Source organism: Phocoena sinus, chromosome 15 (assembly GCF_008692025.1).
Source record: "Phocoena sinus isolate mPhoSin1 chromosome 15, mPhoSin1.pri, whole genome shotgun sequence".
Taxonomy (NCBI): domain Eukaryota; kingdom Metazoa; phylum Chordata; class Mammalia; order Artiodactyla; family Phocoenidae; genus Phocoena; species Phocoena sinus.
Genome location: NC_045777.1, coordinates 65669321 through 65687286, shown reverse-complemented (window position 1 = coordinate 65687286; position 17966 = coordinate 65669321). Strand labels below are relative to the sequence as shown.

The 17966-nt window shown below is 44.9% G+C and overlaps 1 protein-coding gene across 4 annotated transcripts in view; it reads left to right on the top strand.

The window, feature by feature from the left end:
• PDILT (protein disulfide isomerase like, testis expressed) overlaps positions 1-17966 on the top strand; it is a 45909-nt gene that overhangs the window by 12321 nt on the left and 15622 nt on the right. For all 4 annotated transcript variants that reach the window (XM_032606930.1, XM_032606931.1, XM_032606933.1 and 1 more), the window contains 2 exons: positions 11407-11613; positions 17833-17966. In XM_032606930.1, the coding sequence (XP_032462821.1) occupies positions 11407-11613; positions 17833-17966 (341 nt within the window). The remainder of the gene's footprint in view (positions 1-11406; positions 11614-17832) is intronic.

The window sequence follows — 17966 nt, the reverse complement described above, 5'->3', positions numbered from 1 at the left end:
TGCAGCATCTTCTAGATGGTCTCCCTTCCCTCTCCAGTGCCATCTCTACAGTGTACGCCGAGAAATTTTGTTTTCTAAAATGCAAATCTGATTGGGTCACTTCCTGATTAAAAACCCCCAAAGATTCTCTAAGTCCCCAAACTCCTTAACACAGCTAAAATGTCCTCTGCTCGATCTAACCGGGCCTCCTTCTCCACTCCACTTGAACTCTGTGCTCTACACTCTGAGTGTGGCCACCAGGTAGGTCACACTGGCATCGGCCTCCTGGCCTTTACACTTGCAGTTCCCTCCACCTGCAGTGTCCTTCCTGAACTTCTTCACCTGGATTGTGAGGTTTAAGTTCATGGAATTGCTCTGTCAAGAGGCTGTGTCCACCTTACTCCCACCTAGGCCCTCCCACGCTCACTCAGCCCTCTGCACACTCCTTTTCATAGCATTTACCACACTGTATTGAAAATGCTTTATATTTTTTTTTTGCGGTACGCGGGCCTCTCACTGCCGTGGCCTCTCCCGTTGCGGAGCACAGGCTCCGGGCGCACAGACTCAGCGGCCGTGGCTCACGGGCCCAGCCGCTCCGCGGCACGCAGGATCCTCCTGGACCGGGGCACGAACCCGTGTCCCCTGCATCGGCAGGCGGACTCTCAACCACTGCGCCACCAGGGAAGCCCTGAAAATGCTTTTAAACGTGTGAGCTGCACCGGGCACAGGGGTCAAATCTTATTCATCTCTTGATTGCTACCATCTGGGATTGTGCTTGGAGCATGGCAGGCCTGAGGAGATGCTGAGTGAATAACAGCTTTCCTTTGGCCCCCAGTGTTCCCCATGAATGAGACAGGAGAAAAGGGGAGGCTACGTTTAGCAGAGAGAGGTCAAAATGAGACTTAACAAGAGCTGTTTCTGGGTTCATTAATGAGTAATTAGAAATCATCCGTAAAGCAGAGGTGGCAAGATTGTGCCCTGGGAGCAGGTTAGATGATGATGTGGATGGTGAATGAGAATGATAATGAGGACCACAGCGGTGATGATGGGGGCGACCATTTACTGAGACCTGTATTCCAGGCACAGGGCTTGGTCTCATTGTCCCTGTCTTACATTTCAGAGCAGGTCTAACACTCAATCCATCTTAAACTGTGCTGATAACTGAGGCACTCATTCACTCATTAAACATTTATTACATACTTATTACATACCAGATATATTCTAGGCACTGAGTGGTGAACAAAGCAGACAGACATCCTTGCTTTATGGAACTTTTATCCCAGAGAGGGGAGACTCAAGATAAACTGGTAAAGAAGTAAAAAAGGTAGCATATCTTCAGGGTAAAAGTACTATGGAGAAAAAGCAGAACTCTTAGGGAGTGCAAGGAGTGGGTGGACGTGGGGCTGTGGTTGTGTACAGGGTGGCCAGAGAAGGCTTTCCTGAGAAGGCGACAACTGAACAAAGACCTGAAGGCAGTAAAGCAGCAACCTGAGGAGAGCATTTCAGGCAGAGGGAGTAGCAAGTGCAAAGGCCCTGAGGTGGGAATCTGCAGGGTGGCTAAGCTGAGTTGTTGAAAAGTAGTGGGAAATAAGATCAGAAGAGTGAGGAGCAGGGTCTTTAGGGGCTTGTAGGTCACTGTAATGGTCAGAGAAATTTGTTGGCTGGCCCTTGAGGAACTAGAAGGGGTTGGAGACCACCCTGAAGTCCTTATCACTTGTGAGCACATCTGTACACTATAAATCACCCTATGGAATGGAGAGAGGGTTATTCTCAGAATTCTTTTCCATGCTTGATCTCGAACTTGTTTTAAAGTGGGGTTTCTCGTCCTCAGCACTATTGATATTTTGGCTGGCTAATGCCCCCCTTTTTTGTTTTAACATCTTTATTGATGTATAATTGCTTTACAATGGTGTGTTAGTTTCTGCTGTATAACAAAGTGAATCAGCTATATGTATACATATATCCTCATATCCCCTGCCTCTTGCACCTCCCTCCCACCCTCCCTATCCCACCCCTCTAGGTGGTCACAAAACACTGAGCTGATCTCCCTGAGCTATGCAGCTGCTTCCCACTAGCTATCTATTTTACATTTGGTAGTACATATATGTCAATGCTACTCTCTCACTTTGACCCAGCTTACCCTTCCCCCTCCCTGTGTCCTCAAGTCCATTCTCTAAATCTGCGTCTTTATTCCTTTCCTGCCCCTAGGTTCATCAGAACCTTTTTTTTTTTTTTTTTAGATTCCATATGTATGTGTTAGCATACGGTATTTGTTTTTCTCTTTCTGACTTACTTCACTCAGTATGACAGACTCTAGGTCCATCCACCTCACTACAAATAACTCACTTTCGTTTCTTTTTATGGCTGAGTAATATCCCATTGTATATATGTGCCACATCTCCTTTATCCATTCATCTGTTGATGGACACTTAGGTTGCTTCCAGGTCTACTGTAAATAGTGCTGCAATGAACATTGTGGTACATGCCTCTTTTTGACTTATGGTTTTCTCAGGGTATATGCCCAGTAGTGGGATTGCTGGGTCGTATGGTAGTTCTATTTTTAGTTTTTTTAAGGAACCTCCATACTGTTATCCATAGTGGCTGTATCAATTTACATTCCCATCAACAGTGCAAGAGGGTTTCCTTTTCTCCACACCCTCTCTAGCATTTATTGTTTGTAGATTTTTTGATGATGGCCATTCTGACCGGTGTGAGGTGATACCTCATTGTGGTTTTGATTTGCATTTCTCTAATGATTAGTGATGTTGAGCATCCTTTCATGTGTTTGTTGACAATCTGTATGTCTTCTTTGGAGAAATGTCTATTTGGGTTGTCTGCCCATTTTTGGATTGGGTTGTTTGTTTTTTTTTATATTGAGCTGCATGAGCTGCTTGTATATTTTAGAGATTAATCCTTTGTCAGTTGCTTCATTTGCAAATATTTTCTCCCACTGTGAGGGTTGTCTTTTCGTTTTGTTTATGGTTTCCTTTGCTGTGCAAAAGCTTTTAAGTGTCATTAGGTCCCATTTGTTTATTTTGGTTTTTATTTCCATTTCTCTAGGAGGTGGGTCAAAAAGGATCTTGCTGTGATGTATGTCATAGAGTGTTCTGCCTATATTTTCCTCTAAGAGTTTTATAGTGTCTGGCCTTACATTTAGGCCTTTAATCCATTTTGAGTTTATTTCTGTGTATGGTGTTAGGGAGTGTTCTAATTTCATTCTTTTATATGTAGCTGTCCTGTTTTCCCAGCACCACTTATTGAAGAGGCTGTCTTTTCTCCATTGTATATTCTTGCCTCCTTTGTCAAAGATAAGGTGACCATATGTGCGTGGGTTTATCTGTATAGGAATGCAAGAGATTTCTGAGTATTAATTTTGTATCCTGCTACTTTACCTAATTCATTGATTACCTCTAGTAGTTTTCTATAATCCTAAAATATCATCTTTAGGGTTCTCTATGTACAGTATCATGTCATCTGCAAACAGTGACAGTTTTACTTCTTCTTTTCTGATTTGGATCCCTTTTACTTCTTTTTCTTCTCTGATTGCCATGGCTAAAACTTCCAAAACTATGTTGAATAATAGTGGTGAGGGTGGACAACCTTGTCTTGTTCCCCATCTTACAGGCAATGGTTTCAGTTTTTCACCATTGAGAACCGATGTTGGCTGTAGGTTTGTCATATATGACCTTTATTATGTTGAGGTAGGTTCCCTCTGTGCCTACTTTCTGGAGAGTTTTTATCATAAATGGGTGTTGAATTTTGTTGAAAGCTTTTTTTGCATCTATTGAGATGATCATAGGTTTTTTTTTAAAATTTTTATTTATTTATTTTTATATTTATTTTAGGCTGTGTTGGGTCTTCGTTTCTGTGCGAGGGCTTTCTCTAGTTGTGGCAAGTGAGGGCTGCTCTTCATCGTGGTGCACGGGCCTCTCACTCTCGCGGCCTCTCTTGTTGTGGAGCACAGGCTCCAGATGCGCAGGCTCAGTAGTTGTGGCTCACGGGCCTAGTTGCTCTGTGGCATGTGGGATCTTCCCAGATCAGGGCTCAAACCCGTGTCCCCTGCATTGGCAGGCGGATTCTGAACCACTCTGCCACCAGGGAAGCCCCTGATCATAGGTTTTTATCCTTCGGTTTGTTAATATGGTGTATCTCATTGATTGATTAGCATATATTGAAGAATTCTTGCATTCATCACAGTTTCACTTTCAGTGCTTGTGACTGGTCTGTTCATATTTTCTATTTCTTCCTGGTTCAGTCTTGGAAGGTTGTACTTTTCTAAGAATTTGTCCATTTCTTCCAAGTTGTCCATTTTATTGGCATATAGTTGCTTGTTGTAATCTCTTATGATCCTTTGTATTTCTGCAGTGTCAGTTGTTACTTCTCCTTTTTCATTTCTAATTCTGTTGATCTGAGTCTTCTCCCTTTTTTTCTGGCTAATGGTTTATCAATTTTGTTTATCTTCTCAAAGAACCACCTTTTAGTTTTATTGATCTTTACTATTATTTTCTTCATTTCTTTTTCATTTCTTTCTGATGTGATCTTTATGATTTCTTTCCTTCTGCTAACTTTGGGGTTTTTTTTGTTTTTCTTTCTCTAATTGCTTTAGGTGTAAGGTTAGGCTGTTTATTTGAGATTTTTCTTGTTTCTTGAGGTAGGATTTTATTGTGATAAACTTCCCTCTTAGAACTGCTTTTGCTACATCCCATAGGTTTTGGGATGTTGTGTTTTCATTGTCATTTATTTATAGGTATTTTAAAATTTCTTCTTTGATTTCTTCAGTGATCTCTTGGTTATTTAGTAGCATATTGTTTAGCCTCTAAGTGTTTGTATTTTTTACAGTTTTTTCCCTGTAATTGATATCTAGTCTCACAGTGTTGTTGGAAAAGATACTTGATACGATTTCAATTTTCTTAAATTTACCGAGGCTTGATTTGTGACCCAAGGTATGATCTATCCTGGAGAATGTTCCATGAGCACTTGAGAAGAAAGTGTATTCTGTTGTTTTTGGATGGAATGTCCTATAAATATCAGTGAAGTCCATCTTGTTTAATGTATCATTTAAAGCTTGTGTTTCCTTATTTATTTTCATTTTGGATGATCTGTCCATTGGTGAAGGTGGGGTGTTAAAGACCCCTACGATTACTGTGTTACTGTCGATTTCCCCTTTTATGGCTCTTAGCATTTGCCTTATGTATTGAGGTGCTCCTATGTTGGGTGCATAAATATTTACAATTGTTATATCTTCTTCTTGGATTGATCCCTTGATCATTATGTAGTGTCCTTCTTTGTCTCTTGTAATAGTCTTTATTTTAAAGTCTATTTTGTCTGATATGAGTATCGCTACTCCAGCTTTCTTTTGATTTCCATTTGCGTGGAATATCTTTTTCCATCCCCTCACTTTCAGTCTGTATGTGTCCCTAGGTCTGAAGTGGGTCTCTTCCAGACAGCATATATATGGGTCTTGTTTTTGTAGCCATTCAGCTAGTCTGTGTCTTTTGGTTGGAGCATTTAATTCATTTACATTTAAGGTAATTATTGATATGTATGTTCCTATCACTATTTTCTTAATTATTTTTGTTTTTTTTTTTTTGTAGATCTTTTCTTTCTCTTGTGTTTCCTGCCTAGAGAAGTTTCTTTAGCATTTGTTGTAAAGCTTGTTTGGTGGTGCTGAATTCTCCTAACTTTTTTTTTTTTTTTTTTTTTTTTTTTTTGCTGTACGCGGGCCTCTCACCGCTGTGGCCTCTCCCGTCACGGAGCACAGGCTCCGGACACGCAGGCTCAGCAGCCATGGCTCACGGGCCCAGCCGCTCCGCGGCATGTGGGATCCTCCCGGACCGGGGCACGAACCCGTGTCCCCTGCATCGGCAGGCGGACTCTCAACCACTGCGCCACCAGGGAAGCCCCTCTCCTAACTTTTGATGTCTGTAAAGGTTTTAATTTCGCCGTTGAATCTGAATGAGATCCTTGCTGGGTAGAGTAATCTTGGTTGTAGGTCTTTCCCTTTCATCACTTTAAATATGTCCTGCCACTCCCTTTTGGCTTGAAGAGTTTCTGCTGAAAGATCAGCTGTTAACCTTATGGTGATTCCCTTGTATGTTATTTGTTACTTTTCCCTTGCTTCTTTTAATATTTTTTCTTTGTATTTAATTTTTGATAGTTTGATTAATATATGTCTTTGTGTGTTTCTCCTTGGATTTATCCTGTATGGGACTCTCTGTGCTTCCTGGACTTGATTGACTATTTCCTTTCCCATGTTAGGGAATTTTTCAACTATAATCTCTTCAAATATTTTCTCAGACCCTTTCTTTTTCTCTTCTTCTTCTGGGACCCCTATAATTCGAATGTTGGTGTGTTTAATGTTGTCCCCAAGGTCTCTGAGACTGTCATCAATTCTTTTCATTCTTTTCTCTTTATTCTACTGTGTGGCAGTTATTTCCACTATTTTGTCTTCCAGGTCACTTATCTGTTCTTCTGCCTCAGTTTTTCTGCTATTGATCCCTTCTAGAGAATTTTTAATTTTATTTATTGTGTTGTTCATCATTGTTCGTTTGCTCTTTAGTTCTTCTAGGTCCTTGTTAAACGTTTCTTGTATTTTCTCCATTCTATTTCCAGGATTTTGGATCATCTTTACTATTGTTACTCTGAATTCTTTTTCAGGTAGACGGCCTATTTCCTCTTCATTTGTCTCGTCTGGTGGGTTTTTACCTTGCTCCTTCATCTGCTGCATGTTTCTCTGTCTTCTCGTTTTGTTTAACTTACTGTGTTTGGGATCTCCTTCTCACAGGCTGCAGGTTCATAGTTCCCATTGTTTTTGGTGTCTGCCCCCAGTGGGTGAGATTGGTTCAGTGGCTTGTGTAGGCTTCCTGGTGGAGGGGACTTGTGCCTGTGTTCTGGTGGCTGGGGCTAGATCTTGTCCTTCTGGTGGGCAGGGCGACACCTGGTGGTGTGTTTTGGGGTGTCTGTGAACTTAGTATGACTTTAGGCAGCTCTCTGCTAATGGGTGGGGTTGTGTTCCTGTCTTGCTAGTTGTTTGTCATGGGGCGTCCAGCACTGGAGCTTGCTGGCCCTTGGGTGGAGCTGGGTCTTAGTGTTAAGACAGAGATCTCTGGCAGAGCTCTCGCCGACTGATATTACATGAGGCTGTGAGGTCTCTGGTGGCCCAATGTCCTGGACTTGGCTCTCCCACCTCAGAGGCTCAGGCTTGACACCCGGCCGGAGCACCAAGACCCTGCCTGGCTGGCTAATTCTTTGCTGTGTGTGCGTGTGTGTGTGTGTGTGATGTGAGGAGGGTGTCCCTGCACTGTAGGGTATTTAGTAGCATCCCTTGCCTTCACTCACTAGATGCCAGTAGCATTCCAGATGTGACAACAAATAGTGTCTCCAGATATGGCCAAATATACCCCGTTGAGAACCACAGTCTAAAGAAATGCAGACTCCAGCTCCCTGTGTTGGGAGCTAATCTCCAGTCCCTATACTCACAGCTCCCCCGTCCATCAGTCCCTACCCTGACCCACATTGGCTGCTCAGAAAAGGGAGACTGGGGTTATCTACTAAAGACCCAGGCAAACATTGATCTAGGTCCATTAGCCATTAACACATTTACACACCAAGCAGACAGTCAGAGAGCCACTGACAACTCTAATGCGACCCTGGGTCCCATTTGTTTACCCCAAAACCCACAGGAGAGCCACATAATAGGCCTCAGCCTTGTGTTGGATGACTTGGTGCTGGTCACCATTGTCTTCCTTCCCCCAGAACCAGAAGATCTGCTGAAGATCCTGATATCTCCATAGGACTCTCCCTCCCCAGAGAGCATCTGGTCAGAGCAAGACCAAAGATTTCCCCCGTGTCATCATAATAGTTAATGTTTATTGGGCACTTCTGTGCCAGAGCTTTGCTTACCTTGTCTTACTATGTAGGCTCATTCTAAGGTATGGGAGCTATTACTACCCCCATTCTATAGATGAGGAAACTGAAGTGCAGAGATGTTTAAAAAACACCTTGCCTGGACCACTGGTGCTGTAAGCCACCATAACTGTCTCTGTTTTATGAGACAACCTAAGGAATTCATGTTAATTGAGTACCCACTATATGCCAGAAGATGAACCTTAGGTGGAGTTAGAACCTGAGGAGGGCTATACCTATAGGAGCTCTCAGCCTCCCAGCGAAAGGCTCCCTGCCTGTCCACTGTCCACTGGGCACTGCTTTGCCCAGGTTCCAATGAATGTACAGCTGAATTGTGTCTCCATGCCTCATGAGACAGGCACCAAGACCTGAGGGGCGTATGCATCCATTTCACCTTTACACACTCAGGATTCAAGGCTCCAAAGCCCTAAAGGCAAATTTTAAAAAGACAGAAACTAGTAAATAGGACTGTAAATTATAAAGAGTGGATTTGGCTCTCCAGAGTCTATCTGCTTTGATGAGAACCACTCAGAGCAGGGGAGATGGGAAACCCACCCCTCCAGGAAACAAGGAACATTTTCCAGACCAGCTTACCTATAAGGTCAGTCAGAGCATGGATCTTGGAGTCAGTCAGCCATGGAGCTGAACTCCGCCCAATGCTTACTAGCTGTGAAACCTCTGGGCTTCTCTTTCCTTGTCTAACATTCCTCACCTGTAACAGCAGATGACTCATAGGGTTGTTCTGAGGATTCACCAAAATAATGCGTGTAACACTTAGCAAAGCACTTGGCATAGTAAGTGTTCAATAAACGTTGTTATCTTGTTATCATTACTACCATCATCATCCTTCTGGTTGCTCAGGTCAAAATGTCAGAGGCATCCTTGATTTCTTTCATTTACACTCCACCTCCAATCCGTCAGTAAATCCTGTCAACTCTTCCAAGATCCCTCTAGGCTCTGACCATTTCTCACCGCTCGCCTGGTTCAAGCCATTCTCTCTCACCTGGATTATTACAGTGGCTCCAGCTAGTCTCCTTTTTCCTCTTTGGTCTAATCTCCGTATAACATTCAGAACAATCCAGTAAAAGAGTAAGTCATCACATCTAACTCTGCTCCAAACCCTCCAGTAATTTCCACAACCCTCGGAGGAAAGGCCAAAGTTTATTCAGTGGTCTACACGGCCTGTGTCACCTGACCTCACCCCAGCTCACTCTGTTCCAGACCCAATGGATTTCTTGTCATCCCTCAAACACGTTGCACGTGCTCCCACCTCAGGGCCTTTGCACGTATGGCTCCTTTGTCTGGAACTCTCTCCCTCCTGTAAGCAAGCACACAGCTTGCTCCCTTATCTTCTTCAGTCTTTATTAAAACGTTCCTTCTCAGTGAGGCCTCCTTTTGCCTCTCTACTTAAACTCCATTCCCCTGACACTCCCAACTTCCACCTCTGCTTCTTTTTTCTCCATAGCACTTAGCATCTAACATAGAATATAGTCTGCTTCTTTATTTTGTTTATTTTCTGCCTTCTCCAATGAGAGCAGTGATTTTTATCAATCTGCTTGTTGTTAAGTCCCCAGTACCTAAAACATTTCCTGGCACATGCAAGATTCTAAAAAAGATTTGTGAGATGAATGAGTGAATGGATCCCATTACTGTTACTACTAGGTCCCATCCATCCAGCTCTCAGATCCCAGCTGTCACAACCTCTTTCTCTCACTTCCATTTTGGACACTGAAGACCACTGGGCTGTGTGTGGAACCTCAGAAACTCCACTGTTTAGACAAGTGTTTCTCTTGCCCCAAGCTCGTACCCTTAGAAACTCTGATTTGGATGCTGTGTCAATTAGCAGCCCTGAGCCAGGCACTGCCGAATCCACGAGGGAGGCAGAGGAGAAGCCTGCAGGCCGGACTGGCTGGCGACAGGCCAGCACCTGCTGGTGGTGATTGATGGTGGTATCGAAGGCGATGACGGTGACAAAGCAGGCAGTGGAAAGGCATCGATCTACAAGAGAGGCAAAAATTCCCACTTCCTGTCCATTGATTGGGAGTTTAATGAAAACGATCATTCACTTTCGGGTTCCATCACTGGAGCAGGTGTGCTGACTGGCAATAGGGCGTGTGCCAGCTGTCCCAGGCCTAGCCTTCTGGGTTTTGCTTTACAAAAGCCCTCTCTGTTGGACTTGGAACTTGCCCACAGCATTGGAAGTGATTTGCACTTTTTCCAAATGCTCCAGATGGACAAGGGAGTTTGAAAAAGATAAACTGTTCTGGCTTGAAAGGGAATTAATGACCCCCTGCCCTGGCTTGGCCCACCTGCTGCAGATGCCAGTCGGTGAGGGACCAGCGAGGGGCCTGCAGTTTCATAGTCCTCTCAGGAGGAAGGGAGGCAAAACTGCCTGCCTTTTAGCACCGCGCCCCCCCCCCCCCCCATTTAGGCCAGGAAGACCTCTCCTGCTGCTGGGATCACATGTCAGGTCCCTGAGGCTCTTTCCAGAAAAGGGCTCCTCACTCCAAATGCCACCCCACTGCCCAGCAATGATAGTGTCAGGTCTCTTCAACACCCCAGACCAAGGGGATGGGCTGAGTGCGTAGGAGATCATCATAACCTCCCTCCATCCTTACCCTTCCCACATCTGGCCTTCTTTCCATTACATGCAGATACAGGGCAACTGGAGGGGCCCAAATTGGCCTGTTAGGTCCAGGAATTTCCACTAGATGGCTCTCTCTCTCTCTCTCTCTCTCTCTCTCTCTCTCTCTCTCTCTCTCTCCCTCCCTCTCTCTCCCTCTCCCCCATCTCTGTCTCCCCTCTTCTCCCTCCCTCCCTCCCTCATTCCCTCCCTCTCTCTCTCTTTCTCTCCCCCTCACTATAAGTTCTGATAGAAATTTTACAATCATAATGGTGCTAGTAAGAATGCATTACGTACTGACCAAGTTCTAGGCATTGTGCTAAGGGTTGGACATGCCCGGTGGAGGTTAGAGAGCAAGCACTCCGGAGCCAGAGCGAGTGGGTCCCATCCTGCTATACCTCCTGCTGCCATGGGGCCTTGGGCAAGTAGGTGTCATTTCAATTGTGCAACAGTTTCCTCATCTATAACACTGAGATAATAATAGCAGTACCTATCCCATAGGGTACTAGGAAGATTAAATGGCTTAATCCATGTAAAATTCTTAGAAAGTAATAAGCACAATGCAACTGATTGTAAAATAAATCTTTTGACAACTTCACAAGGTAGTCACTATTTCCCCACTTTATCTATGAGGAAATTGGAGCTTCAGGAGATTAAGTTGCCCAAGGTTGTATTGTTTCCAGTGTTACCGAACCCAAAGAAACCTGATGTGTGTCTCCCAAACTGAACAATTTCCTGAACCGTGTGTCTCACATCTTGTCACATTTCTGAATCTACCCACTAGCAGTGGGGCACCAGAAAAGCCCCGGAGCTAAGCAGGCCAGACAAAACCTCCTCCTTGGGAGACAGGGATGCAGGAAAAGCTCTAGTGAGTTCTGTCTTCATACTGCCTCTTTCAGACAACCCATCCTCAGAGCAATCCAGGAACTTAGCTGAGGAGCTGGGCAAAGCCGTGGAGATCATGGGCAAAGGCAAGAACGGGATTGGCTTTGGCAAAGTGGACATCACGGTTGAGAAGGAACTTCGGAAGGAGTTTGATGTCAAGAAGGCCCCAGAGTTGAAGCTGTTTTTTGAGGGCAATAGATCGGAGCCCATCAGCTGCAAAGGTAATGGTACTTCTGTGTCAATCAAGGTAACGCTAACTATGGAAACACAAACATCTGCATTTCAGTGGCTTAGCAGAATTACAAGTTTATTTCTTGCTTGCACGGAGCCCAGTTAGCAGCCAGAGGGTGGAGATGAGGGAACTCTGTTCCCCACAGTCTTTCAAGGACCCAGGTCCCTTCCAGCCTGTGACGTTGTCCTCCCCTAGGACCCCCGAGCTTCCTGCCCTTCCCTCTGTATCTGGCCAGCTATTGGTGCCGAGAGGCAAAGGGGCGCCACCAGTGGTGTCCGTGGCCCAGGCTTGGAGATGGCGAATATCGTTCCACCCAACAGAAAGGCTGGGAAATATGGCCCTGCTCTATGTCTATAAGGAAATAAAAGATTTCGGTGGACATGTAGCCGCCTCCACCACAGCTTGCATCTCAGCTGGTGGGCTCTGGAGGCACCATGAGGTGGGATAGGGATGCACATGGTTTATAAACTATAGAGACCAGAGAGTGAGTTCCCCACTCACCTATCTCCCCACTCCCACCGCACTCTTCCACTTTAGAATGATTTTGACAGGGTCCCAGGCCGAGGAAGAACTGGTTTCTCGAAACGGAGACTAGGAGTTGCTAGAACAAGATGGGTTTGAGACAGAGTGACTACCAAACCCTTCCACTTCTATCATCCTCCATTTAGTTAACTCATTCGTCTACTTATTCTACACCCTTTTATTTAGAACCTACCGTGTGTCATATCCTGATGTTGTGGAAATTTGAAGAATTTTGTGCTTCAGTGTGACACATAGCAGGTCCTAAGTTTAAAGAGTGTTAAATATATGGTTGCATAAACGTATGCACAGTGGATGGAGGGAATAAGACTGATGAACACAGAAGTGCCCAGCACAGCCCTTACTATGTTAGTAGAATGTTCCCATTGTGTGTGTTGAATGATTGAATCTCAGAACACTGAGTTTGTATTTTTCAGGGCCTGGCATTTAGCAGGTTTGCAATAAGCCTGTTTGAGAGTTGTTACAAGAACCAAAGGGACAGCGGGGAGAGGGCCACCGTGTGCAGGAGCTGCAGGATGCCTTGCAGTTCTCAGAATGGACACGAAGCGGGTGTGAGACACACAGGCCAGACTTGCTGAAGAGCCAGCCTCAGGGCAGGTTGCATAAAAGACTTGGAGCCTTGAGGCTCCCAGCTGGTTTGTATGAGTCTGGTGTGTGCAAGGGGAAGAGAAAGAGATGGGGAGAGTGGGCAGGAGTGAGAGAAGGGACAAAAACTGCTGCTTCCTATGCACCGAGTGACAACCCTCAATGGCCAGCCACTGACCTTAAGCGAGGAGCCCTTTGTGATGTGTTGGTTTGGGGGAGGGCTGTGAAGAAACCAGAAGCCCCAAGTTACTTTGTCAAAGTCCATATCTCCTCATGGAGTGGCTCAGGCTCTGGGGTGCCTTCGCCTCCTGAAGGACAGGTGAGGTCCAACTCCACCTAGAGGTAACAAGGTGACAGCATAGCGACTTCCAGACTGTCTGAGCTCCCTTTGTGCTGGGAGCCAGGCCTGGAACCTCCTCTGCCGTTCAGGAAGCTTCACTATCACCTCCTCCAGGAAGTCTCCCCTGACTGCCTGGGTCGGGGTGCCTGCACCGTTTCTGTGGTCCCACAGCACCTGTGCTTCCCCCTCAAAGATCTCATCTCACAGAATTGTATCTCTTCCTCACTGTCTACTCAACTGACAGCACAGGGCAGAGGCCAATCTCACCTCATTTCCTGGGGTCTCCTAAAAGGCTGCCAGAGCTGGTGGACACCTCGGCTTCAAATCCTCACTACATACCTGAGGAACAATCACTTCCTCCTGTTGAATTCTGATTTTCTCATCTGTAAAGTAGGGATGGTAAAGGCATCTACCTCCAAGGGTTCCTAGGAAGAAAGAATGAGTCTGCACATGTCTGAAGCATTTACTGTGTTCCAGGCACTGTTCTAGTCCCTTCTCAGATGTCATAACACAGTATAGGAGGTGCTTTTACAGATGGGGAAACTGAGGTGCAGAGAGTGGAATAACTCTCAAGGCTCCCCAGCTAAGTAGCAGTGGGATCCACAAATATTTTCTCTAAAAGACCAGAAAGTAAATATTTTAGGCCTGACAAACCAATCTCTGTTGAAACTATTTAACTCTGCTGATGCCGTGAGAAAGGAGCCATACACAAACAAATGGGCAAGGCTGTGTTCGTATAAAACTTTATTTATAAAATTAGTTGGCAGATCAGATTTGGTCCATGGGCTACAGTTGACTGATCCCTGCTGTACACCGTGCTGTCCTCTAAGTAAGCGGCAGATGTGGTTATTATCATCCTCAAACTATTAGTTTCCTGACCCTAGTCTAGTGCCTGGAACACTTAGGTTTTTAATGCATATGTCGAGTTTGAACGGGGTGGAATTGCAAGGGCCCCACAATTAAGAAGCCAGCCCATATTTGTACTGGGCTTGACCATCTCCTTCTTCCTCAGTATTACCCCCAACCATGGAAAGAGGCAGTGGGATGCCGGGATGGAGCCAGAGCCCAGAGTTTAGGATGAGCGCTAGCTGTGAGAACTTGAAGCAGCCTGTATTTCTCACTTCCTGAAAAGAATGACTAATGCCAGTTCTGCCACTTGACAGGGCTTCCCTGGGCTAAGGGAGCGGCGGTACTTTACTGGCCTCTTGCACTGTGACTTTTACGAAAACTTCCCTCAGAGGCAGGTGGGGTTTAGTCGTTGTTGTTTCAAGTCCAGGTTCTCCTCTGGTCTCCAAGGACTGATGGTGGGAGACTTGACCTTGGCCATCTCCCTGGAGGGAGGGGGACTCAGGCTGCCTCCAGGCCTTCAATTAATGCTGCATTCACAGCTTGTGCCTGGAAATATGCAACGGAGCTCTGGCCCCAGTCAATCATCGACACGGCATACATACCTCGGTTGTCGCTGTGTCCTCAGGCTCAGAGCCGAGCACCAGGAGAGGGACCTGCCTAGTGGGGACAGTGCCCAATTGGCAGGAACTCAGAAACAAGCTGTTTGCCAAGTTCAGAGCTATCTCGGTCCTATGGGGCCCAGAAGGGCAAACGGAGCTCATCCATCCCAGAGAAGAGGGTCCAAGATCAAGTTCCCTCAAACCGAGTTATCTAATGATTCATTCACCTCATCCATTCATCCCATAATTATTTCCTGAGCACGTACTGTGAGCCAGGCACTACAGGATGTAGGGGAGGAAAATGTTTCCTTTCTTCCCTTCTAAGTTCTTTGGCTGGTCTAATAATTAAATTGACATAAGAAAGAGTAAAAGAAGAAAAACAAATTTAATTTCATATGTACAGGAATCCCAAAGATATGAGGCTCAAAAAAGTGACCAGAACAGGCAGCTTTTATACCTTTTAGACAAAGAAACAATAAAGTTGTGAAGAATTGACAAGGCAAAGGTGTTTGGGCTTGGGGTAGCAAATTAGTGAGGAAGTAACAAGGTTTTTTAATATAACCTTCTTGACCTTAAATCCCTATGTCTGGTGATAAGGATGTAGTCTACCATCCTGGTATAGGGAGGGTACCTCTACATGGGAGATTTATTTCCTGCTTTCGAAGGGATAAAGGAGGGTCAGACATCCTTCTTGCACAGGCTATTTCTCAAGTAACTTTAATTCAAAATAATATGCCAAAGTAGTAGAATTTGAGGTGGCATATTCTGTTCCCCCTCAGGAGCTGAGAAAGTTAGGAAAAAATCATAGCTTCAGAAACAGACTCAATGAAGAAAATACAACAGGTCATAAAATAGAGAATGATTGAGGGGGGAGTAAGAAAAGACCAAATTGAGAATTAAATAAGCAGGGTGAGATGTCCTTGAGAGCTGAGAGGAAAGGACAGCCCAGGCAGAGGGACTGGTGGATGCCAAGCCCAGTGTGCTGGATGATAAGGATATGGCTGGAGTGTGGACAGAGGGAGAGAGTAGCACAAAGGGAAATCAGAGCAGTGGTTCTGAGGACCTGAAATTCAAACCCATTTGGAAGGGTTTTATTCACGTTTTTTTGGTATTTTCAGAATTTCTAAACCAATTCCTTTCAGGTCACTTAAGACATAACTTTTTCAGGCAAAGCCTGTAAGAGAAAGAGTTTGCTTTCATGATATGTGCCTCCTTCTTCCTAAAAGATGGCTTGGACGACTGTGAAAATAGAAACTCAGCCTTGGGGCTGGTGTCCAGGAGGAGGGATTGACTGCAGTGGGTGGAGAGCCATGGTCTGAGGGTGGCATGAAGCCTCCCCCACCCCCTCTGTCCCTTGAGACCACCACATGGTCCTCTTATGAACTTTTAGAGGCCCGATCCACTGTGGCTTTTTAAATGGTCTAATCTGTATCTACTAAAGCTGGACACAGCGTCCCCATGACCAGAAATTCTTCTCCTGGGCATGTACCCAACAGAAGTGCATACAATGTGCCCCTGGAGACATGCACAAGAATTAATTCTTAATAGCCCCGAACTATAAACAAACCAAATGCCCATTAACAGGGAATGGGTAAATAAGTTGTGGAATATTCACACAATGGAATGCTACACAGCAGTGGGAACGAATCTACAGGTGCAACATGGAGGAATCTCACACGTATAGTGAAGCCCGATCCTAAACACATACTGCATGACTCAATATAAAGTTCAAGAGCAGGTTAGAAGTTAGGATAATGGTTACCTCTAGGTGAGGGTTGGGTAGTGGCTGGGAGGGGGCACCGTGGAGATTTCCGAGGGGCTGATAACGTTCTATTTCTTTATCTGGGTGATATTTATACATGTGTGTTCATCTTATGAAAATTCATCAAACTATACATTATAATTTGTATACCTTTATGCATGTAAACATACTGCATCATAAATTTTTAAAAGGCCTAATGTTCTTAGGAAAAGTAAGCAAACACACTGAAAATAGTGTCCTTTCCAGTCGATTTAGCAACTCAGTGTGCATTCCTCAAGCCCCAGGCAGCAATTTGTCCTGCCACAGGGCCTTTGCACAGGCTGTTTTCTCCGCCTTTCCTTTTCCAGTTGCTTCCTGTTAACGCCTATGTGTCCTTCAGTTTTCAGCTCATAAGTGATTTCCTCCAGGAAGCTCTCCTTGACTTCACAGTCTAGGTCGTGTATCTTTTATATAGGTTCATAGAACTTTGCTTTTGAATACTTACTTTGGGTGTGATTTTACCCTTGTTTGTGCAGTTATTTGATAGTTGTCCTCCTCAACAGAATGAGAGCTGCATAGTCTTGTTTCTGCTCACCATTTTATCCCCAGGACCAAGCACAGCATTCAGTAACGTAATAGGCACCCAATGCATATTTATCAAACGAATGAACGAGTGAAGGAGTGAAGAATAAAGGCCTTTGTATTGGCCTTTTTGGCCAACCCAATATGTTGTCCAAAGCTACTCACAACAAACATTGCTTTAGCTCATAAACTCATTTTAAATGATCCTTTCTATAGCAGGCCTTGACAGAAAATAATATTTTACATTACCTGCCACCATATGAAACTGATGATCCTAGCAAACACAAGTCCATTTGTAGCCTTGAGTACATTCTGGCACACCATTATGTCTCCCCAGATATGGTAGATGTGTCCCGATTTTAGATGCCTTTTGTGTGCTTGGCACTTCCCATATGATAGCTGAGAAATGAAAGTCAGGGTATATGACCTCAGTGGACATCTAGGTCTCAGCTAAGGAACTGGAGACACAAGGAGATAATGGAATTCTCCCAAGGGTGCAGAGCTAGCTGGCCTTTTTATTTACATTTTAAAACTTTATGTTTTTAAAAAAATAAATCCATCTTCCTGTCACTTTGAAGGGTGAATAAGAAAACACAGCTGGGCATGCTTCCTCCCGGGTTTGATTCCCAGTTTCACTAGCAGAGTGGCCAATGGCAAAGTTGAACCTCAATTTCCTCATCTGCAAGATTGGGAGAATATGTATCCCATAGGGTTACTGTGGGGATGTAAGACATGCAAAATGCTCAGCCCAGTGCCCGGTCCTTGGTAAGTGCTCAGTCAAGTTTAGCTGCTGTCGTTAATGTTCACGTTTTGGGGCTCAGGTGGGGAGGGGAGGAGAAACTGACCTTGGACTTCAAGGGGTGGGAATCCAAGACGAGAGGTTTCTACTCATTTAACTTGGGGAAGACAGGACTTGCTCCAGTTCAAGAGGAAACTTCTGTGGGATCCATTTAATTGTATGTCTCTCTCCAGGAGTGGTTGAATCTACTGCCTTGGTTGTTTGGTTGAGAAGACAAATTAGCCAGAAAGCATTTTTGTTCTCTGACACCAGTGAGATAGCAGAGTTTGTGAATTCTAGGCCCTTGGTCATCATCGGCTTCTTCCAG